Source organism: Vidua macroura, chromosome 3 (genome assembly GCF_024509145.1).
Source record: "Vidua macroura isolate BioBank_ID:100142 chromosome 3, ASM2450914v1, whole genome shotgun sequence".
NCBI classification, from domain to species: Eukaryota; Metazoa; Chordata; class Aves; order Passeriformes; family Viduidae; genus Vidua; species Vidua macroura.
This window is the reverse complement of record NC_071573.1, coordinates 27651197-27675563: the sequence shown is the minus strand read 5'-3', so window position 1 is coordinate 27675563 and position 24367 is coordinate 27651197. Positions and strand designations below refer to the sequence as shown.

The 24367-nt window shown below is 42.0% G+C and overlaps 1 protein-coding gene across 2 annotated transcripts in view; it reads right to left on the bottom strand.

The window, feature by feature from the left end:
* The window catches only part of PKDCC (protein kinase domain containing, cytoplasmic), a 36462-nt gene that overhangs the window by 1946 nt on the left and 10149 nt on the right, over positions 1-24367 (bottom strand). The window contains exons 2-6 of one of the 2 annotated variants that reach the window (XM_053974540.1): positions 18791-18913; positions 15479-15750; positions 11599-11648; positions 10666-10773; positions 871-1044 (exon numbers count right to left, since the gene is read on the bottom strand). In XM_053974540.1, coding sequence (XP_053830515.1) covers positions 871-1044; positions 10666-10773; positions 11599-11648; positions 15479-15750; positions 18791-18913 — 727 coding nt within the window. Of the gene's footprint in view, positions 1-870; positions 1045-10665; positions 10774-11598; positions 11679-15478; positions 15751-18790; positions 18914-24367 lie in introns of both variants that reach the window. The other variant, XM_053974539.1, reaches the window with a different exon arrangement.

The window sequence follows — 24367 nt, the reverse complement described above, 5'->3', positions numbered from 1 at the left end:
GGCACCTTATTCACACTCCTGCCTCCCAACAAGCTCCTGCTGCCCCACAGACCTGCAAAATCCCTTCCTTTCCTTGCAGCACATAGATACACTCCATATCTGCTGTACTTCTGCCTTCCCTCTCTAAACTTGAGAAAATCAAATGCTATTTGCTCCCAGCCTGCCTCTCTAGGGGGCTCCCATAACACTATTTTCTTTAAAAGTATTACATGGCAAATGGGATGCCTTAACTACTGAGCAAATTTCCAAGCTGCAGGTTTCAGGGACTCAAGTGGTCGTGCCTCAGGAATGGTATGGCAAAGAGAATGACAAATAAGACTACAAATATTGCTGTCAAGTCCCATTTGCTTTTAATATTGTAACCTGAGATAGAAGCTGCTCTAAACTTCCTATGAATTTCCCTGTGCCAGAATAAATATTTTTTTAGTATATCAATTAACTTCAATATTCCAACTACAGATGGTCTGACATGATGACCTAGTAGTCACTGGTTAGCCATAGACAAGGTTAACAGGAATTAGATTTTACTTGGTTCCATGGAAGTGCTTGTTCACAGCTCCCAGAAGCACAAAAATGCAAAAAAAAATAACATTTCATATCCTGTGGTTTGGTAACCTGGGATCCTCCTGCTTAGTCCTCTAGTACCAGCTCCTGTGAGCCTGTCTGTAGTTTCTGCTCTCCTGACAGCTGGCAAAGACAAACCTCACCAAAAAAGAAGCTGCCTCAGCTGAACCTTCAGAAACTACCTCACTTCTAGATGCTGCTCCTGGCTCCCACAGCCCAGCACAATACACTCCTCTAGCTCTATTAAAACACTTAGAGCAGCCAGAATAGGTGACCCAGTTCTGCTCCACAGCATCCAAGACCTACCTGTCCAAGTCGTCTGGTTAGTCAGAACAAAAGCTTTACACTGGGAGTAGCTGTCACAGATCTCAATGGCTTCGTTGACATCAAACACGGAGAGGAGGCAGCCCTTGTGATGGTAGGATGGCCAGCATCTGTAGTTCTCATCAGGAATAAAGGCTTCAGGCACCCGTCTGTACTCTGCAAATAGGAGCAAAGCAGTGGTTGGAAAGCTCCAGTAAACTGGCTGGTTTTAACAGGCAAGGTTTATTAGAACAGCTTAGGAGCTGGATATATGATGGAAAAGCTGACGGTTTAGACTGTACCAGCTCTGGTTTACTCCCAAACGTGTTTATAGCTCTGCACTTTCCTTTCCTTTTCCTTTCCTCCTTTCTTCTTCTCACCTTTTTCTCCAGAAAGCATCTGTAAATAAACAGTCTGTGCAAAAAACCCCTTCCCCTTCCCCACTGCGGAGGCAAGGCTTTGGTTTTATTAGGAGTTTTACAGGAAGAATGCCCCATTGAATAAACAGCATCCACTTGAATGAACTGACTCACTGTCCTACTTCTCAACAGTGAGCAGGATTGTCGGGGTGAGACCTGACCAGGCGTTCCCAGCCCTCCCTCTCCCTCAGAAGAGCATGCTATTTTTCTCTGGCTCCTTTAGAGAAGGAAGAAAAGACAGGCTTTTAATTAAGCAAACTTTTTTTGCTTGCTCGGATTAGGACAAAAGAGGAGTCGCTTGATGGGCCTCTGAAGAGAAGGCAGGGGGGAAAGTAGCAGGAGCATGTCAGCGTGGTCCTCGCCCAGCGCCTCCGCTCTGCCCCACCGACTGCTCCTCTCCCTTGGCTGCCGTTCAGTCTCACTTGCCTTTATGAGCTGCCTCTTGTTCTCTGTTCACAGCTCCTCTCACTTTCCCAGCCACTAACAGGGCTTTCTCTAATGAATGCATCAGCAAATTCAACTGATCATTTATAAACATTTCTATTTAGCCTCCAGACGCACAAATTAATGGTTCCCTCCTGTCTCTCCTCCCCACGTCCTATTCAAAAAACTAAATACATTCTATATTTCTTCTAATTGTATCTATTATGGAAACCAGAGCTGCCTGCCCTGACTCACAGTCTATTCTTAAGTCACTTTGGTTCAGGCATTTTCTGCCTGCTCTGCTGATTCAGCCTGCTAATATTTCATACAGCACACTGTATGAACACCACTGAGTCAAAGGCAAATGTGTCTGCTACTCCAAACTGTCAATGTTTCAACTGGGAAAAGAAGTGCACATTCACGAGTGCTCATTCTCACCACACAGTCTGGAATAGTTGGAAACAAATATAGTAAATACATTCTATTTTAAGCCCTAGCTCATTTAAAGTATCATAAGAAACATTCCCAAACAAGAAGCAAAATCAGAGCTGATCATGTCCCAGTTAAATCAAAAGCAAAATGTTTTCTTAATTCAGGAAATGCAGATTCATGCACAAGAAAAAAAAATCAAAATGTAGTTCCACATTATGACTGGTCATTTCTCCATCAAAAATATTTATGCATTTCTTCTGAAGAGAAGTCAGAGCATAAATCAAACTGTTGTCTAGGTAAAAGTCCCTTTTTTCCCAGTTTCTGTATCAACTGTAGTGTAACAATAATTGAATGTAACAGAATATTCTCTTGTCTTCACATGGAACTGCTGAGTATTGATTTGTACCTCACAGCCTAGGACAGTAAAATGATGTGCACAAATTAAAAGCAAAAAAAATCCCTGTCATTAGCACTGTATGTAACCATTTGTATCAGCACACATGCTATGTTGACTGGATATAAAATGTGATTATCCACAGCTCCTCTTTGCATACCACAGAACGGCCACCTCACACTGCACTGTGCCAAGCCCCATGCCACAGGGGGGCATTCACATGATGGTCCTTGCTGTAGCAGCAGGAGATGAAGCATCTGCCTGATTCTCCATGTCAGCAGGGAGCATGTCCCAGCCCTTCTCCAGGGCACTTTGGGAGTCTGACAGGCTCCACGCTGGGGCTGGGAGGAAGCTGTGGCATCCCTCAGCACACCATCACAGCACTAAGACCAGCCCTACATCACATCATGTGTTTTTCTTCAGGCAAGGGAGAAAGGGCACCTTGAGGACCCTTATTTAATATTTAAAATATTTAAACTCCTCTGAGCACAGATCTGCTTCTTAATAGGCCTAAGGCACTTCCCTTCTCCTTAGCACTGCTCCCAATACAGCTCTCAGGGGTTTAGGCTCTCAGCTCACATACACAGACTTCAAAAGAGTAGCAGTGATTCGGAGGTAGGAGATAAAGTTCTCCCTTTCCATTGCCTTTTTCAAGGTGACCAAGCCTGGCAAATCATCTGGGCAGCTCAGACACATTAATCAACGGAGTTGAACCAGCAGTAACTGTGATGGCAAAGTCCTGGTTTGAGTCTGCAAGAGAGGATGGAAAAAGCCATGCAAGGGGAGTGTCACCACACAGCAGAGCCCTGTGGCTGTCCCTTCTCTCCTCACTGTTCCCTGACATGAGGGAAAGCTGTTCTAACATGAGGGAAAGCCACAAGCATCTCCAGTGACTCATGGGAACAGCTAACAGGCACATGGCAGTGTGACACAGATGCAAAGAGCATTTTCCTTTGGCTGTGAGATCACCAAGCACCACGCCGGTGGAAACACTGCCACTGGAATCTGAGGGAAGGCACACCATCACACGGGCTCCACAAGGGCAGCTTCTGGCTGGGCCTCCAACTGGCAGGAGCCACTGGATACCTGCAATCTGGGGACTGCTGCCCACAGGGAGGGGAGGAAGCAGTGAGGGGAAAGGCAGGAAGGCAGCCCCTGTGGCTGGCATGGCAAACAGCAACAATGGCTGCCTGGGAGTGCCTTCCCTTAGGAGCATCCCAATGGGATGGCAGCCACAAGGAGTGGAGAGCAGGATATGTGATGGCCCTGCACCCGGGTTCCTGCTCCCACACCAGCCATGCACTTCTGCTTGCCCTGGGAAGCCAACATGGGACCTCCTGTTAAATTATTACAGTCAGAACTGATCAAAAACTCATTGCAACACCAATCAAGTGATGGTCTAAACTGCACTTCTCTTCAAAACTCACTCCATCTCCAGCAGAGCAAGGCAGCTGCCTTGTCCATTTGCATGGTAAAGGCAAGTATCCCTGGAATCTCTTACTTGCATATTGTTGATTTAGGGAGCTTACCCTTTAGCCCTTATTTGTATGAGTTGTGAAGAAATGCACTCCTTTCACGTGAACTAGAAGGACCCTCCTGAAGGATGCTCCTCCACTGACATGTGTCCCAGCAATGACATTAGGTCCAGCCTTCAGCAGAGCTGGGCTTCCCCTACACCTTTAAATTGGACACCACAGTGCAGCTACTCAATTAAGCAGTACTCCAATGGTTTAAAGACAGCTCCAGCTCACGTTTTTGTCCTGCCCAGACCTGGAACTTGCTTAAATGGAGTCCTTGGAATTTGAAGGCTCACAGCAGTAAATCACATCATAAAAAGGTCAAAGTTCTGGTCAATTTCCAGACTAATGGTGTTTAAAACCAATAAATGCTTGCCTAATACTATAAATGCAGTCATAAATTTACACTTTTGTGTACATACACATAGCTTGACAGAGAGTACATAAAGTCTATCAAGGTAATGGCAAGGAATAGATCAGAGAAATGCAAGGTATTCCTACTGGTATCAGCAGAAAAAGAATCCTTTCCTCCATCTACTAATTTTGTGAGGATTAAAGCAAATAAATGCAGTGCAGTAAGCCTGATCTTGATGTCACTTACAATGGGTTTAATCCGGAGTTTAACACAGGGGAGGTAATACAAGAGCTCACAGTTACAAAGACAGATTCTACTCCAAAGCATGTTTTCTTGTAAACATTTTGGAGCTTCAAGATACTTTGCTATGCTGAAGCCAGGCAATCCTAAAAAGTTTTGTTTTGTGATAGCTTTTATAGTTTTAAATATTTTTACGTGGTTGTGCTGATCAATCAAAACATGCTGCTTTGATCAGGCCAAAATCTCAGAAGTTTCTTGCCACGTTAGTCACATCCCCATGATGGCCACACTGATCCTCAATTATTGTGACAACTAAGAGAGGCATCTTTAAAAGCAATCTGCAGCATCACTGACCAGTGCAAGAGCTATAAAAAAAAAGCCAATGCTTTAAATTCTCATTCTATTTTTTTTTCCATCAAAAACCACCTGCATTGTCCCAAAGCCGACTACAATCTATAAACATACTCATTTTCACTGTACTAGACTGAATCATATAAAGAGCTCCACAAGTATATAATAAACTATGTGAAACCACCTGTGGTTTCCCCCTTTTAGCCTGTCTGAATCACCCTAAATCTGACTTTAATCAGTCCTAATGACCGTTTATTTCAGCCACAGCAGCCAGACTGCATTTTTACTACCAACTACAGCTACTTGTTGGAGATTTGCCCAGTTCTCTTATCACCTGCCAATATACTGTGGGTCAATGACAGAGACACAGCCACGTTCATCCTTGAGGGAAAACTCGTGTTTCTCCTTTTTCTCCCTCCTTTTTTCCTCCAGTCTCAAGAGGAACACTGGCAGTCGACTCTGGAATTGCTTTTAATTGCTTTGCTCACAAGTAAGCAGAAAGAGTCTGATCCTGCCAATATCAGCAAAAAATGGTATTGAGCAGTGTTTTGCTCTACAAACAGTCCCTTCTGATTCCCAGAGAGCTTTTGGAGAACAGTATTGGATCCAAAATAGACAATAATACACTGATGTTTTTAGTATGCTTCATTTTATGCTGAACTTTTCCTCATGTTCCAATACCTCACATTTACGCATGCTTCTGACAACAGGCTCCTCGAAGCACCCTGCACGGTTTGCTACAGAGAGCGACTTTTTGGTATGTCTGAGGCAGCGAGAGGGCAGGCCTGTCCCGCGGGCCTCTGCTTTCAATCAGGCCTGACGCATCCCAACTGTTTGGAAAGACAGGCTGGCCTGGCAGGACACGGCTTTGCCATCAGAGCAGGAGATAGCTCCGCTCCTTTGGGGAGCGTTTCAGCTTCCTGCGCGCGGGCCGGGAGCCTCGTCGCTTGGTGTGCGCTTCCATCGTGCTGGCAGTAGAGCCATATTTAAATCGGAATGCAGGCTGTCACCAAAACACAAGTAAATAACGAGAGGAACGACATGTTCCCTTACATTTTATTCCTGTTAACGTGACACAGCTGGAGCATTTTTCCTGCCTCATGCCCCACATCCTGGGGAGCTGTTCCATACCCACAGCCACCTCTGTGGTACACACCAATTTACCAAAGGCAACAGGCCCAAAATGTCCTACAGATGCTTAAACATTGCACATGGTCCACTCAATCATAAAAACAAGGATGCTGATGATGGACAAGCCAGAAGTTGCCTAGGGTCATGTGTTGGGGTATTTAAGCTTGAAGACAATGTCCACAGGATTTATAAAAGACACTTGGCGACTTCTTTAGTGTTTTGGAAGGGAACTGAGGACCTCAGCAGAAAGTATTATGCTGTGCAGTGCCAAGTTGGACAGGGAGAAGTTTAGCAACAGCAGAACACATTGCTCAGGGAACAGGGTAAATGGTTTGCACAGCAGTGGAGATACAAGTGAGCAACAAGCAACTGGTTGTGGTCACTGCAGAGACTCACTGAACTGCCAGCATCACATGGGTGCAAAGGAACCTGCTCCTGTGTTCCTGTGTGCTGGGATTGCCTGGCTCCTGATGTGAGAGCCCTCCCAGCAAGGCAGGGTGCAAAGGGAGACTTTCTGCCCTGTGCACCTTTCCCCCTCAGTCCTTAGGGCTCTGGGAAAGGGACACCAAAGGCACATGTATAAAGCTAATTTTAAAAAATATAAAGCTGATAAGATTTATTATCATATATTTTCAATAGAGCAGGAATCTGGGCTGCAGTTTGTTCCTGATTTCAATAATTCTTGGGTAGATTTACAAATTCCTAAGCAGGTTGCTATAGTGACCCTGCAGAATATTTTTTTCAAAACACTGTTGTACTGTAAATATTTACATACAGCATAATCCTGCCAAATTGTCTTGAGACAAAGGAAAACACAACGTGTCTTTGCTTTATGTCCAGCCTTCCAGCTTTTTTAGCTTTGAGAATGTGCTTTCAGCTAACAACAGCAGCTAATTACAGCTTTCTGTGGGCTTGCACACCCCCAGACCTAATAATGGGTCATTTATTAGCTTTAATGAATAACAAAGCTATCCGATTTACAAGTGTTAGCTGATTTCACGCATTTCTGAGTAAATTCTGAGTTCACTGAAGGGCTGGGGCTTAGCTCAAGGGCCAGATACTTGGTACAAATCACTGTCACTTGATTCAAGTAATAAAATCTTTGATACTGGGGCATGACTTTACTGATGAACATCAGTAGTTTTTTTATAGTCTCCGTAATCTGGATAATTAATGGAATGATTTAATCATTTTTAGATAACATATGTCAGAAGAAATACATGGTTCCTGTTTTAATTCACATTCTTCTGGATTCCAGCAGGAGAGGCCAACAGTCAACGGAATACAAAAGCATTTGTTCCTGGTGTTGTTTTAAATGCTGCAATGCTCCCATATCAACATGAACAGCAGTGTGATTTATGATTGCAGAACACATACACAGCTATCAAATGTCTCCCACGCCTCTACTCTAGGATACTAAACCAAAGTCCAGAGCATAATATAATTTACAGCACTATAAAAACTTTACAACTGAAGCACAGTGAAAGCTTAATATCCAAGACTTTCTGTAATATGACTATGTCATCTTGTTAAACTTTATTTATGGGAACACTAGGGCTGACAAGAACTTTCTTCATGCCACTTCCCTACTGCTTATCAATATCACCTTTCTCACTTTGTAGTGTTCATAGGAGGAGGTCTTCCTTTCAAAAACATAAGTTCACATAGATAACACACTGTTTCCTCAAGGTTAATGTTTTAGTTATGGCCTTACATGACATGCCCAAGATCATGATCTTGTCTTTCCTACTATGAATTTACAATGGTCTATCCAAGATAATGCCTAATTCCAAGCATTTAAGACCTAAGACAAATTCTGAAGCTTCTGTAGTTTCTTTTCAAAACCTGAACCTTCTGTAGTTTCTTTTCAAAACCAAACCAAACCAAACTTTAAAATTCTTGGATCTGAATTCTCCTCCTGTTCTTTTAGGATTTCAAAATAGGTCGTGCACCAGAAAGGCCTTATTTCCTCACTAAACCTTTAGATGCCAGGAGATTGGCATCAGAAATTCCCATCATTTCTACTATTTGTGAGAGCAAAAGTCCCGGGAGTGAGTCACCTTGTGAGAGTTTTATCATCTGGAGCAATATGGATGCAAACTTGTGCCTCCCCAATCTTGGCACCCATTGGGGTATGAAGGCAAAGCTGATTAACTCCAATCTGGCCTGAGAACCAAATGATCACCTTTAATTTTATCTTAACTTGGCACTGAGCTGAAAAACACCCTTCTTGAACTTTGTCTATGCCGCAGAGCAACACAGAAAACATTTTATAAAATCATGCAATCTTAAAAGTATTTTTTGTCCAAACAAAAAAACAAAGCAGGATCTCAACCTACAGCTTGGGAAAATATCCCAATTGTTCCTTTTCATCCCTGTCTACCCCTCTACCAAGATCTATAGAAAATATTCCATCTGGTCAGCTGTTCAGCCTTGGTTTCAGGGTGAGGATGCAATCTCAGCTGGGAGCATCCTACCAGTAAAAGAGGCTGATTACCTGGACACCACTCCCTTCCGGGACACCTGTCATCCTCTCCTGCAACTCCACTGTACCACAGGAGAATTCCATTATCTCAGAATAAATTCTAATTAATAATTTCTAATTCCATAATCTCTGGATTGAAAATTTTAAAAATGAATTCCAACGCAGTATTAGTATCAGATATCAGTCAAATATCAGTTGAGGAAAGATTATGGTTGGAAATTAAAATTATAAAAGTGGGTATATAGGCACATTTTAGCCCTCATGATATGACTACTTCATATTTGTCTGGCACGGAAAGGGAGTCTTAAAATAGAAATGAGATTACAACACCTTTTCTGCTTAGTTAAAGTGGCCTTAGAACAAACTAGAAACAGGTCTGCACATCTTAAAGGCACGGCAGCTAAGACTTAGAACACATCTTATCTAATTTCTATTAAGATACCCAATTCCTCTGGCTTGTCCCTGGTTGAGAGCATTTTCCTATCAAGGAATTCAATATTACACTCACAGTATTTAATGCACATTATCCAATATGTTACACAAAGCATCTACAGATTTTCAACATCTTTGGTCACACTGTGAAGTGCGTAAGTCCATTAGCAGTGTCCTGCAAATAAAACAGGCTCCTCGCAGAGTAGGGCATTACCAACCATGAACATGGGGGTAGTGGATTCTGTGCTACGTTATCCAGGACTCTACAGAATTAAAGGAACACAAAAATGTGTAATTATTACAGCAGCTAAATATACATGGAGCTCTGCTTCGTATCCGTGGAAACCTGCACTGATACATTGACTACTGCTGTCCAAAGCTTCTCTCCTTGTGAGTCTCTATAAACATGACAGATCTCTAAAACCAAAAACTTCACCTCCTCCTAATATATCAGTTAGACCTGGGATCAACCAGCATCACAGAACAACTTCAGCTCTCCTGGCACTTCTTCAACAAAGGACATGTTTGTACTATTGATTGTACTGCTGAAAATAATTTTGCTGTGTTGACAGGTATCACTCAGCACAGATGTGATGAAAAGCTGAAAATTTGAAAGTTAAATGAACACCTGCAACAATTTTCCTGCCAATTTTACAACAAAATAAATATTGAATTATTCTGATAAGTGGGTCAAATTCATCCCTAGTATCATGGCCCTTTGAGGTTAACAGAGCCACAACCAGAATGAATTTGGCTCCTGTGTCTCTTTCACTGAGCAAATGCTTCACTGAACTTTTCAAACCCCCTGTGCCAACATTCATCTTCATTTAGAACCCATCTTTCCCTCTTTACTGAGCTTTTGCAGCAAAGCCATAATTTTCCTATCAACTTGCAGTCAATTATGTTGACAGTTTGACATGAACATTGTACGTACACAAAAATAATTTGCAAAACAGCTTTTACAATTGTTGGGCTTAATAGTCATTTCCAACACACATAATATTCTTTGACATGTACAATTCCACAGCTATCCTTCTAGGAAGAACATGCACCACTTTGTACCACAGCTTGAATAGCATACAGACATATTATGGAAAAGATACTGTTATTCAGCCTTGTTTTCATCCTATTCTTTTTTTCTATCTTTTCATTCTATTGCTAGCAGAAGATGAGGGACACACTATTTTTCCCTCGCAAAGGAAGTAAAAATTTTAGTCTTCCAATCTATAAACATTTATGTTACAAGAAATTTGTTTTAAGTCCCAGGAAAACCATGGGGCGTTACAGCCTCATGATTGGATTCTCTCCAATATATGTTCAGGCAGGTTCTGATACTACAACAGCAGTGTGTGGATGGGATGAAACAGGTTTTCCATAAATCTGTCATGGAGAACTCCCTTTGGATTTCCTTATTCCCATTACAGCCTGCTCACACTTATGGATGTCCAGCTACATCACACAGTGAGAAGAGTTACAGGAGGCTCCCAGGAAACAAAAAGCAGATAAAATATTGCATTATTTCAAGGATCACTGAGCTTTGATTTCTGTACATTAGCCCTTGCAAACCCCACAACAATGACAAAATTTCAAATTTTAAGTTTCAAGAAAGATGACTTTACCAGCTTTTGGCACCCGGGTTGTGTTCTGCAGGTACTCCCCGCTCTTATACAGATTCAAAACTCTCTCCAGCTGAGCAGCTGTCTCATCTATTCCCCAGTGAAGTTCTCCTTTAAAAGTAGATGAAAAGAATTACTTAGATAAGGAGCAACCTGCACAGGACAAAACAAGGTTTTATTTGAATGAAGCCCTAAGCACAGGAGCTCCATGGTGCCCTGCTCCATGGCAGGGTGGTGACGTGGGCAGGAAATCCCTGAGCTCCTACAAGTCAGGTCGCACACCTGACACGGCCCAGGCATTCCAGAGGCTGACTCATCCAGCTGGTAGCCCCAGGCCTGCAGGCGCAAAACACCGAGGAGAACTCCTCAGAAGAGATCAACATTAGCCAATACAGGGAACTCCAAAGCTTTGCTTGCTCATTAGCTTTAGCTCAGCATCATTTATTTTCCCTTTGGATGCACACTGGAGCAAGGCACTGAAAAATTCAGTGTCACAGGCAACTACTCTTGTCTCAAAGCCACTCCCTTGGTCATCAGTGAAGATCTATGGAAATGTCATTTGTGGCTCTGGCTCCTGAGGTATAAAACACCACTAGTATCATTGACAATGAGAAAGTATCCTGGGTTTTACCATTAAAATTTCCCTTTCCAGGAACAGAAGTTCTTCCAGACCCCACAAGGAATTGCATTCAGATGCAGTGCTGAGGTGTCAGGATGAAACAAATATCTCTGTGAAGCCTAGATAAAATCTAAAAATGGGATTTATCTGGTATATGGGCCCATTCTTGCCTTCTTGGTATGGAAGCAACTTTAACCTGGATAGAACGACCATCTAGTTTTATTGCAGTGAGCACAAAAGCAGCACCCTCCCCTCCCAACCATAATAGCTACACTAATAAAGCAACTACTTGGCATTATCATGTTTATTGTGATTACCTGTTGCATTGACTATCTTATCCAGCAATGGTCTCAGTGAGGACGGAGCACTGTGTGGAAGAAGATAGGTAAAAAAAAACCTGCAATAGAAAAGTAACCAATATTGACTTTTTTTTTTTTTTTACAAGCGTTTACAAACATCTGGTAACTCCTGAACATCATAAGGAATGAAATTCCTATTGCTTACATGCCACTGACCTATTCAGGAAATATAATGGCATTCTATACTTTCTATACTCAAATAAATACATAGCTGAGACTATTCACACACAGCTGTCTAGCATACCTAGACCATGCTGCTACATACAAGGCTGCCTTGTACCTACGTGTAAATGTTCCATTAATACAGTAATTTGCTGTGAAGCCCCATGGATTGTGACTACTGGCAAAGCTGTCTGTACTTCAACAAACTAAAAGGATGCCATCAACCCCATAAATCTTGGGCTTGCTTTTTTTTCAAACCTTGAAAGTGCGTAAATTAGATTACTGTTCATTTCTAATAAATGCAATTTCTATTTTCTTTACTACAGTTTTTTAGACTTTCAAATTAAGTGCCAGGAGAAAGCCATCTTCTATTGTTTTTACGCTGCTGGAATACAAAACGTCCTCTCTGTTCCTATAATTTATCTATAACCACGATGCATTCATGTAGATATTCACTGATGGAGGTAGAATCACAGACTGGGAGAGGTTGGAAAGCACCACTGGAGGTCAGCTAGTCCAGCCTCCCTGCTCAAGCAGGGCTCCCTAGAACAAGTTACTTAGGATTGTGTCCTCGTGGCTTTTAGATACCTACAGAGAAGGAGATTCCAAACTCGATTTTAATGATTTTTATTACAAAAGAAAAAACAATGTGCCATTACCATCCCTTGATGTACATTTAATTTTCATATTCCTCCTTCAGAGTTCTACTACTCTCCCAATACTACTATCTATTGCAACTAACTCAGTGTCACAGAAACCTAAGATGGAGATGGACAGGTCAGGATCTGACAATACAAACAGAACTACTGGACATAAATATTAGCTAATGAAAAAAACAGGAACACAATTGGGAAATTGCCCTGCTTCACATCTAACTTGCAAAGCAAAGTAAACAATTTTTCATATACGGAGACCACATTGTCAAATGGAAACCCCCAGGGACTCATGCTCAGGAGGGAGACTATCAGATGCTTTACATAAGCACAAATTAGAAAATCCCGTTACCGATACCAAAAATTGATCATAGAGGCAGGTATTATTGAGCTGACACTCTATTTACACAATGAATATTTCTTTGAGAATGTAACTCCATTTTTCATCCCAAACAAAAATAATGTTTATGGTTTTCCCAAGTGGGATAATCCACTGGTAGGTTGTCCTGATGATGAGTATGAAACAGCCAATGTAAATACATACAGAAATCTAAAGAGCAGCACAACATTTGTGACAAATAATTTGTCTGGTAAAGTTTAGCTCATTGTTTTTGCTTAGAGATTATCCCTAAAGCAGAATCCAACTGATTGTGAATAGTTCTTTGCAAAAATTCAGTAGCTGTCACTAAGTTTGCTCAGTGCTGCCTGGAAGCAAGTCACGGAGGTTATTGTTTTTCCGTAGCTACAGGGCTACAGAGACATGCGACTGTTCTACTGCAAACACCCACATGTCAAATCCTGACGTGTATAGACACTGAAGTCTGCACAACTTAATTGCAAGAACATTTGTTATTCATCGATTCCAGGGCCAGTGGTATCCCCTGTGATCTGCATAACACAGACTGTCAGATCATTTTATATTCGTTCCTACAAATTGTTTCAAGAACTATCTGATCTTCATTAAAGAATTCTCAATGATGGAGAATTCATCTCAGCCATTGGTTTATAGTTCAAAATATGAATTATGTTTACTTTCAAAACTGTCAGTGCTTTGAAAACTGTTGCCCCAAACACTTGGAGGAAAACACAGTGAGACACACTTGTGACAGGAGGTAACCATCTGAAAGTCAAGATGGGCCAGTTCTTGTAGAGGTTTCTCCCAAATGTTTCCTCTCCTTTAATTATTTACCTCATAAAGAAACCAGCAAGATAGGCTTAAGTATGCTTTCAAGGTTAGGGTGTGCTATGTTTTAAAATTACAAGGGGTTTATGCATTGTTTGACATATTGCTGCTTTTGACTTCTGTCTAACAGCTTCAGAGGGCAACCTCTAAGCCTACAGCAACAGAGTGCACCTATGAAAATAACAAATTTAGCAGCCTATCCCTAATGAAGTGGGGATTTCACCTTCTGAGACAAGTGCATAGAGCTTGATGTAATGCCTTAGCATGGGTGGTCACAGCCTCCCACACTGTGAATCCACCATTCAACAAAACCCCATGTCTCTATGGAATTTAGGCAAAGCAGGGGCTGAGAACACTGGGGCACTGTGCATGAAATACACATTTGAGAGCAGTTCAAAGGCAATACTAAAAACTGTATTAGAAAAGACCACTTCCTTCGGTGTGACCAGCAACCTGCCACAAGCCCACCACACCACAGACATGTTCCCACTTACAACCGAGATGGATGGGCACCTATTAAAGGCTTCTTACCCAGAAGCAGTAAAACAGTCTTAACCAAAAGCTAGCAAGCTAAGCAAGATCTTTAAGCCAAGCAAATGGAAATGGAAAATCTTGGAGGACACACTAAATACTGTGCTGCACAACTGCAGATGGCTGTCATGTGGTGCAGCCCATTTCAGTGTGGTCAGCTAATGCGATACACATGCTGGTGAGCGCCCTGTGCCCAAAGCAGAAGGCTCTCTTTGGAGCAGCCTCTCCTCGCTGTGGTCTGGAAGGCAGTGAATGGCACGGCACTTGAAAGAGAAGCCTAAGAAATAAGCACACCATTATGGCACAGCTCTGAGATCTCCTCCTCCTATCTGGATCAGCCAGGGCGGCCACCCATCCCAGCAGTGCCCATCAGACAGAGCAGCAATGGCACAGGATGAGCATGGCACTGAGCATCCACTACTGGCTCCCGGAAAGCAGTGACATGGCTCCCCCAGCATCCCACACAACCCTCCGGGGGTGGAATGGTTGATGGGGGAAAGCCAAGACCACAAACACAAAGTCATCGTCCAGAAGGACCCAGCTGTAAATCTGGACACAGCTTTAGAATCAAATTTGGAAGATTTACAATAGCTGAACACTTCCTTCAGCAAGGCCAATGGTCCAGCATGGCCTACTGCCCGCGTGTCCCCCACTGTGGGCACAGCACTGGGAGTCAGTCCCACAGTACCTGCTCACACAGACCTGGGGCTGGGAGGGAAGGGTGAAAAGACCACCCTTGCTTTAAGAGGTTTGGGCTTAGACCCCAGAATGTCAGCAGCTGAGGGTGATCCCAGCAGCTCCAGGGACACACCGAGGCTGTTATCACCCTACCACAGCAGGATCCAGCAAGGCAGGGAGCACTGACTGAGCCAGAGGGCAGGAGGTGACCTGAGCTCTAAGTCTCCCGCTGAATCCAGCCCTTTGTTCAGCTGGTGGTGCAAAACATGTGATGACCCCTCTTAACTCATACCAAAGAGCTGTGGAATTGTCTCACCACAGAGCTTGTGGGCCCCAAGCTCCAAAAGTGCTTATGCTTCACTCCTATGAAAATCTCTGCTTGAGTGAATAATTCAGTGGGCTTCAACCAACACAGAATTAGACTGAGTGCTGAATCACACTCAGAGTATGCAAAATATTTCAGACGTTATAAATGCCATGTATTTTCACAAATGAAACAATTATTCATGGCTTCACTTACTCCTGGGCATTGGTTCTGAGTCAGTATGTGCTCATTGATGTGAATAACCATAAAAGATGCTGGAACTCTAGGCCCACTCTTAATCCTACATGGCTTTATTTGATCACAGACCTGTAGGCATTGTAGAGATTCCTCTTTTCATTCATGCTCTGACACCGTCCCTCAACTGAGCAGGGCAGGGTGAAGTTTCTCGCAGGGAATTCCATGAAGCAGTCGCTGTTACTGGTGCAAGAGCTCTCCTCAACACTGGCATCATCCAGATCTGTCACCTTCAGCTCCCCATCCACGATCACAAACTGCCGAGGGCGAAAATCCAGTAATGTCACTGAGCCAAGAGGAGAGTGAGCCAAGTAATGCAGAAGTCGAACTAAGCTGAGACAGATCTGAAACACAAAAACATGAGTACCTCGCATTGTTTTCTCAGTGCAAAGTATACAACAAAACCACTTTAGCTGAAGATATGCTCATAAATTTATGACTTAATATAAGCATTATAACCTACCCTCAAAACTAAATGTTGCAACCAAGGTATTTTTCACAGGATTAGCATAGCTGACTGTAAAACCCTGAGAGACTTGAAACAAAAATAAGCTTCTTTACAAGTGCTTTCCCACACTATTCTTGAAGCAGGGTTCATTGTTGCTATTCTTACTTTTAACAGAAATAAAAGCATTAACTTTTAATAACGCTTTTTGCACAGGCATTGACTACACAGTCTGATCCTGCTCTTTTACAAACTCCAGGTCTGGAAATTTTGGCTGGACTGCCCTGCACCCATGCCTGGAGCTCCAACTGCAGACAGTGTCTGTATTGCTTCTGTACTGATCCTGCCTCTTGACTGTTTTTGTAATTTTTTTTCCCACTGTTTCCTTTGATTTTTTTTCCTTTTTCCAGGGGAGAAGGAAGCAAATTCCCAGGAACAGGAGCTCCACAGGTCCACTGTAACCCTGCACCATGCCTCAGGGTAAGGGTATATGCCTATCTGCTTCGATGGGTCTGCCATGGTGGACCCTCATGCACCACTTTGAGGCTGAGGTGGGAGCTCTGTGCTGATGTTTCACTTTTCTACTGCAGATTAGAAACTTAAGTAACTCTTACCAGGCAGCAGCCCTGATGAACATTGAATTCAGCCCCCTTACCAAAGTCCTGTTTTCAATTCATGCATTCCTTTACAGTCTACTATGTAACCTATTAATCCAAAGGTAGCAGTAACATGAACACAGTTGAATACCAGAATTTTAATTTTATGTATTAAATAAATAATAGGTCATATTCAGTTTAGCAGACTTTTTACTGTTTATATATAATCTTTGTTTTCTATTAAAATATAATGTCAAGGGCATGTGCATTGAAGTAGTCAAACCCAAATTCAGTCTAGGGGCTTAAACAATACACTCAAGGGTGCACCTCAACACATCCTTGATAAGAAAGCTGAGCATAGCTGAAGTTATCCCTCAGACCCTTCACTTGTGGGATATTAGAACCATCTCATGCTTCTACCTAATCCTTCTCCTGGCTGACCAGACAAGAACATTTTTGTCCTACTTACAGGATACTATAGTTCATATGGAGGTGTATGTAGGTGCATACAAGTGTGGTTATGGGATGTTAAACTTGACCCTTACCTCTCCTTGGAAGGACACAGAAGTCATGTCTGTGTTATCCTGCAACACACTGTAGAGAAAAAGCCCATCTAGCCCAAGCTAACCTATAATACAGGTATCTTCAAATGCCAACAAACCCAGAATTTAGCTTGAGCAAACCCACAGGTTGTCATCCAAAATTATTGCCTTTTCTCAAATGCCAAAAAGCCCCCTGATCCTGCACCAGCAACCTCTGTGCCCAACCCCAACAGGCTCTGCTATGCAGACCTGCTGCAGGCTGGGACTGCAAATGCTCCCTTACAACAAGCTTTAAGCACACAGGTGAAGGCTTTGCTCTGTGTCACACACCTCTGGCTTACTCAGCTTACTGCTGAGTCCATCCACACAAGGAAATTACAATTGTAGGAATAACCTCATGGATTTATGCAGTCATTTTCAGGACTGGACCACAAATAAGTCTCACATATCAAGAAGACAATTCTATTTCCTTCCTTTCTCTGTTAGTTGCATCCTAGAAAAACGAATGAGCATGACATTATTTAGGACTTCGTTACAGTTGTCACAGGAATGTTTCACCTGTAATTCTACCTCTATGAAGGTCTTCATCTAATTCTCCTTTATCTCCCTTTGCAATTGGTCACTCAGAAATAGCCACACTGGAAAGAAACTTCTCTGTTTATTACCCATAATCTCACATATCTCTGGGTCATTTATTTTGTACATAATTGCTATCACAGTCCATTATTTGCATTCCCTGGATGAGATGAGCTAAAGGCAGGTGGTTCTGTGTTTTGGGAACCCTGCTGAGTACCTCTGCTGCCTTATCAAGACCACGCTTCTTTCAGGGAAAGGGAGCTGAAGCTTAGTGCAGGGAACACACTTGCTCCAGCTGTATGAGTAAAATAAACTCTGCCAGGGAACATTCCTGGGCACAGAAACTTAATCCCACATGCACACTGGCTAGCATGGTCTCTGGCCAGGTCTGACCAGCACCGAGGCTGTTCTCCCGCACTGTCCCCAGGCAGGATCCAGAAGGCAGCGTGGCCCAGAGACCATTTCCAACAGGTTCCAATCCTGCACACAGCCTTCAGAGAGGGCAGGAATGCAACAGCACAGCCGTGGGCTGCACCTTGCTCTTTCCATTCGGAGTTCACTCAGGCGCACTTTTAATTTTCTGGCACAGATGTAGCCAAGCAATCCAAAGTGTTTCAGATGGAGACTGCTGCTGCCTCTTAATGTCCTAGGGAGTTAACCTCAGACAACGACACATCCCCATATACACCAAGCGAGACAGCTGTCTTGATCAAAGCATTGCTGCAGTCTGGCTTCATTTTGGACAAATTAAGTGTGACCTTCGTGCTCCTGGTAAATTGCCAGTGCGGTGGACAAACTGGGTTTGAGATTTGTGTACATTTATTTCACTCTTCCCCAGGAAAAAATGAACAGAGCAGGAAGCAGTAAAAAACAATTATCAAACAAACCTATGATAAGGATCAGGAGAGAAATGTAACATCCTTCTATTGTTTAAATCCCAGTTGCAGAGCACAATGCCAAAACTCCTGTGTCTCAAGCTTTAACAAGTAAGAAATGTTTTGAGATATCATATAACTGGTTACAATTAGATAATATTGGCAGACAAAATAACAGTGTCTTAAACACTACAGAAGAGGAGTACTAAATATTGCTTCTAAACCAAGATGCAATCATATGCAAAACAAACATTTAATAAATGTGAATTGCACTGAAGAGTACACAACCCCTGCTTCATAATATTATTTCTCGGTCTCCTAAAAATCCTTATGAAACAGCTGTTACTCACCCGAAATCTGTCTTCCCAGGAAGTCTGTAAAAGCTGAATCATCTCCAAAGGCGAGCCCAGCTCAGTGATGGTCGTCAGTGTGTCTGGGATGTCATTGCTGTCTTGGTAGCAATAGCCATAGAGCTGAAAACAACACAACCAGGCAGCATCAGTACAGTGCACCTTGGCAGGTGGATTCCCAGAGGAGGCTGTGAGCAGTGCTTCTGGCAGGATTTGTCACCCTGCAGGGAACACAGGCTGAAGGACTACATCCAGTGGGCTACATCCAACCCACTCTGGACCAGTTTATGAAGAACTGCAATCCATGGGAAGGACTCAACACCAGAGGTGTTCATGGAGGACTGTCTCCCATTGGAGGGACCCCATGCTGGAGCAGGGAAGACTCTCAGGAGTCCTCTCCTGAGGAGCAAAGAGCCACAGAAACAGCATATGTTAACTGACCACAACCCTCACTCCCACTCCCCTGCATTACTCAGGAAAGGAGGCAGGGAAATCAGGAGGGAAGTAGAGCCCAGAAGGGTGGAGTGGGCACAAGGTGTTTTTAAGATTTGGGTTTATCTTTTATTACCCTACTGTGATTTGATAAACTAAATTAATTTTTCTTCAAGTTGAGTATTTTGCCCATGACATTAATTGCTGAATGCTGAATTACTGAATTTCTCCCTCTCCTTAACCCAATCCAGGGGCCTTTTAAAGTATTTTCTCTCCTCTCTCCAGATGAAGAGGGAAGAGAGAGAGAGTGGCTTTTGGTGGTACCTTGCATCCAGATAGGGCCAACCCATGATAAATATATGACAAAAAATAACAATAACAATAATTTAACATATCTATGAGTGCAGAAACAGAAAACTATCTGAGGAAAGGTAATTTAACCTATGCAATACCTGACTAAATAATACTGATTTTATGCTTTAAAAATATTGTAAAATAGTTTAAATTACATTTTCCATAGGATTACAGTTTGTGCCTTGAGTGGCAATGTGTTTTCAATGACACAGCACCTTGAAAAGCAATTGAAAAGCCAACATTTATCTTTTCCCAGCCAGAAATTGCCTCTCACTATACCTGATGAATTTCTGTGTACAGTACCATTAAAGCAGGGCAAATACTCCAAAATACTATCTGCCAGTAGCTTCTACAATTTAAAAGCATTTAAATGGCAATTTCAGCTATACTCCAGCTTCTTCTTTTATTTGCTTTCCAAGGATTTTTGAATGATTTCCACTTGCACAAATAATTGCGCTAGAAGAATATTTAAAGTCTGTGGAGGAGAGACTGCCTTGCTTTATATGGAGTGGGACAATGTCTGACAGGCTGGGGGACAGGCTTTTATGAACTCCCTGCCAAGTCCTGGCAGAGAGGATATTAAATGAGCCAGATAAGGATCTGATCACAACTTTCCAGCCAGAACAGCATGCACATGAAATAAAATTAAATGTAATCTCTGCCCCCAGTCAAATAAAACATACAGTAAAAGGATTGATGTGAAAATGCAGCATTAAAAAAAATGCCCTGTTGCTACTCCTCTGCTGCCTTGCCTTGAGAAATTTGATTTTTCAAACCTCTTTTAGTTTTAAAAAGCCCAGGGAAGATGACAGGGTTGTTCCTCTGTGCTGAGGGTACTCAGATATGGTTCTGCAGAGGAAGCCAGGCTCAGGCAGCCAGAACAGGGACTGATCCCAAATCATGAGGAAAGCAAAGTGCCATGGCCGGAGGGAGTGGCTGAGGCTGCACATAGCCCCTGCGAGCAGATTCCAGCATCCAGCACGCTCTCCGAGCTTGTGACCTCCCCAGGCAGAAAAGCAAAGACCAGGCTAAAGTCAGCAAATATGGGATTTGTTATGAGCCATGCTGATAGTTTTTACTGTAGCTGTCTACATTTAAAGGAAAAAAGGGTGCCAAAAAATGCAAAAGAAGTAAACAGTTTTTCTTTTTGATGTAAAAATGGCACTGTATTTCAAAACAGCTGCTTAAACACGGACATTAACCTAAACAAACAAAAAAAAAAAAGCTAAAATATTTTATTTTATTTTAAAACAAGCTAAAAAGAGGATATGTGATAGATGCCAACATGAACATTTAAAGTAGGAAAATGGACGTCTGTCTTTACTGCCACAACCATGACAAAGATACTAACAGCAATAATTTCTCCATCTAGAGCCATTCAGACCAGACTTGGGTTTGTTGCTTATCACCCGCGACACCGCTTTTGTGCAGTTTATTGCCAGGAGTTAATCTTAGAGGATCACATCAGCACAACTGTTTAACACTAACCAAAAGTTGAATTAAATGAAAATATTTACTACAGTATGTATTATTTTCTCGGGGAAGGTTGGATTCTCCAGTCCTTACCAGCTACTTCCCACCTCTCATGTGTGTGGGCACACTAAGGAGACGGGATAAAGCTCAGCAGATTCAAAAACCCTCACTTCTGAGTGAGCGTTTCTGTATCATCTGCAGAATTCACCTCTTGTCTTTAGCTCAGTAATACTATCCACGGGGAAAAAAAGCCATAAGGGAAATTAGCAAGCAATCCAGACTGGGAAATGACAGTACCGCAGTAACTGTTGGTTCACAGTAACACTGAATACAAAAGAGGTATCAGTCTCCATCAGACATTGTCAACATTTGTGAAAACAACTCTGGGAATAGAAACACAGAAGACAAACAACCATTATCCATTCCTTTTGATTATACAAACATAATACATATATATATATCTACACCAAAAAATACTGAAAAATGAGTCTCGCTATCTATTTATGTGCATATGATCACAGGAGTAGAAATTTATTACAGTACCTATTTGTGTCTATTGTATCTCGATCCATGAATGTCAATAGCAGTAACAACAAGTTAGGTTTGCTCTCACCTGGAATTTTGTCCACAATTCTTTCATTTTAGTGTCCAGTTTGTACCTTGGCAAAAGTCTTCACTGCCCAAGTATCTGACTATATCTATAAACTAACCTGAGCTGTTACTGATTTAAGTAAAACCTCACGCACAGAAATCTGAGATATAAAGGATTTATTGGGCTGCATTTATACTTTTCTAAATGAACTCCTGAAACTAAATGCAAAAATGTACATGTAATTACATGGCCATATTTGTATGTGCAATTACCATGATTACAAACTGGGCAAGTCCCAACAGCCAGTTAAGCATCTGAAATGGTTACATTCATCCCCTCCTGATGAACCACCACCCAGCACACAGATGGTACAAAGTACAGAATATATATAGATGCCAAATATTCCCAGGCAAGAATACTGAGGCCTTCCATTTAAAAAGCTGACTTACACAACACAAAGAACAAGTACAAGGGTACTACCCAAAACATTTTTTTTAACTTCCTTTTGTTTTTGTCCAATCCATTTTAAGGTCAGAAATGAGACAGAATGGTTTGTATTCCCAGACAGTGAAGTAAGAAACAGATAGCTGGTGCATACAATAACAAGAAAAATAACCACACGGGGAAACTGAGTATAGCTGGAAGCAAAAGATGAGCCAAAATATCTCCTCTATCTGAAATTCTATTATGTTGGACATCATTCTCAGCGTCACAAAGCTACACTTCAGACATATTGAAGAGTGATGGTTTTCATACGCTTTTTCAGTATGGTTCCAATTAAATGAATGGAAAGAAATACAATCCCACATCTTTTTGCTATCTCGAGTCGCTGCATTTAAATGCCACCCCAATATATTTTTGTGTAGAATCTAATAGCAAACAGTCACGATACTGGGATGCTTTTCTGTCTGTTTAGAAAAATGTATGCCAGATATGAAATGTTGACCTGTTCTCACATCATGTGTCATAATTCATTTCTTTCGAGTAGCCCCGTTTACCAAATTATTCCCTTGCCGTCTGGATTTTCTCGTTCATAAAGGCTCAGTCCTGCATTAGTCTTTCTGCACCCAAAATTCCCCCTGATTCCCAACAGTTTTTAAGTACACTGGGCATACAGGGCCAGTCCCTGTGAAAGTTATATTGCATTGTAGGAGCCCGTGTCCCTACAGCTGGCCAGTTCACCTCCCTTTACAATTCCCTTTTACTACAAATTATGGGGACAGAGGTGCCCCTTTCAGAGGAGCTGGGGCAGCATGGGAGGGCAAAAGCAGAGGTCACCCTCTACACAAAAGCCAACAAGCTTACTGAATAAAAACACAAAAAAAAAGCTTATTAAGCTGTCATCAGCAGGGTTAAGTCTGTGCGAATGATGAGCCCTCCTGCATTGGTGTAGACACACCAGCCGGACTTTCCAAAAAATAAATATCAAACCAGAACTATTTCCAAAGTGTTACATTTCCTTTGTGGAGGTTGCTCAGTCACAAACAGTAGGATCCACCTTTTCCAAACAGGTCTCCAGCCACTTTCCCCAGCTGGGGCTCTGCTGGCTCAGCTCGGCTCTGCTGACAGGCTGTGGCAGGACTGCTGGAGGGCAAAATGCCCCTGCACAGATCATACCATTTCCCTAAAAATTACAACACATTGTGAATATTTTTTTCTCTCTACAACCACAAAAACTGGCAATTTCCCCTTTTTTTTCTTTAATGAACATGAGATTTCTGTGAGTCGTGGAATGTGAACTTCAAGCATACTGTTACTGGCTGTCATGTAAGTGACAGACTCAACTGCATTACACCAGAAGTAAATTTCAGAAACCTAACTTTCTTCTCTTTCAATTTGGACTGCTATTCTCTTGTAATTTTGACTACAGTAGGACCCAACTTCTGCCCACAATAGAAAAGTGCAATGAAATACAATCTCATTATGTATGAAGAGTGACAGTAGTCAACACTTGACACAGCCTTTCTTTTCAGAAATACATGGAGATACAGTTGCTTAATCAAAACTGGTTGTGTCGAGATTGTATTTTGTAGTGTTTTGGTGCCCAGGGGAAATAAAAAGCTCCTACTGGTCTTTTGATGAGCCATTTGCTTAGGCTGCTATGTTTCAAAACCAGAACAGCGTATTTTAGAAGCTCTTGCTATTTTATTGCTAAGTTAATGTAATATTTTTAGGCAACTAGTCCTTGGATTCACCTTTCATCCTTGAAGCACTCGGACAGTACATCCCTGCAAGAACAGAAATCCCCAGCACAGCCTGATACAGCTACGACTTACCAATACATGATTTGAGACATTTCTGTCACTTTAAGATTTATTAATCACTTGTGTTTTAAAAATTTCCCCTCATTGCTGATGGTACATACATCTATATATATACATACATATACACATGAGACCTATATACACATATATTTTTGTATATATGACATATATGCATATGCCTGTTCTGATACCTAATGTATACACACAATATTTGCACATGTATTTCAAAATGTTTTATATATTTTTAAAATACATACTAAATATTTGTATATATTGCAAATCAGCCCAAAAGCACATGCAAACCTGTAACATGCAGGGAACCTGGAAAATGCAGGGAACTCAATGCCTAAATTTACTAAAGATAGACCCAGTGCCAACTTTCCTGCTATAGAATATATCAAGATGGCACATAAGAAGTAAATTGATTTTCTCCCAATGAAATCTAGTAATCAAGCCCTGCAA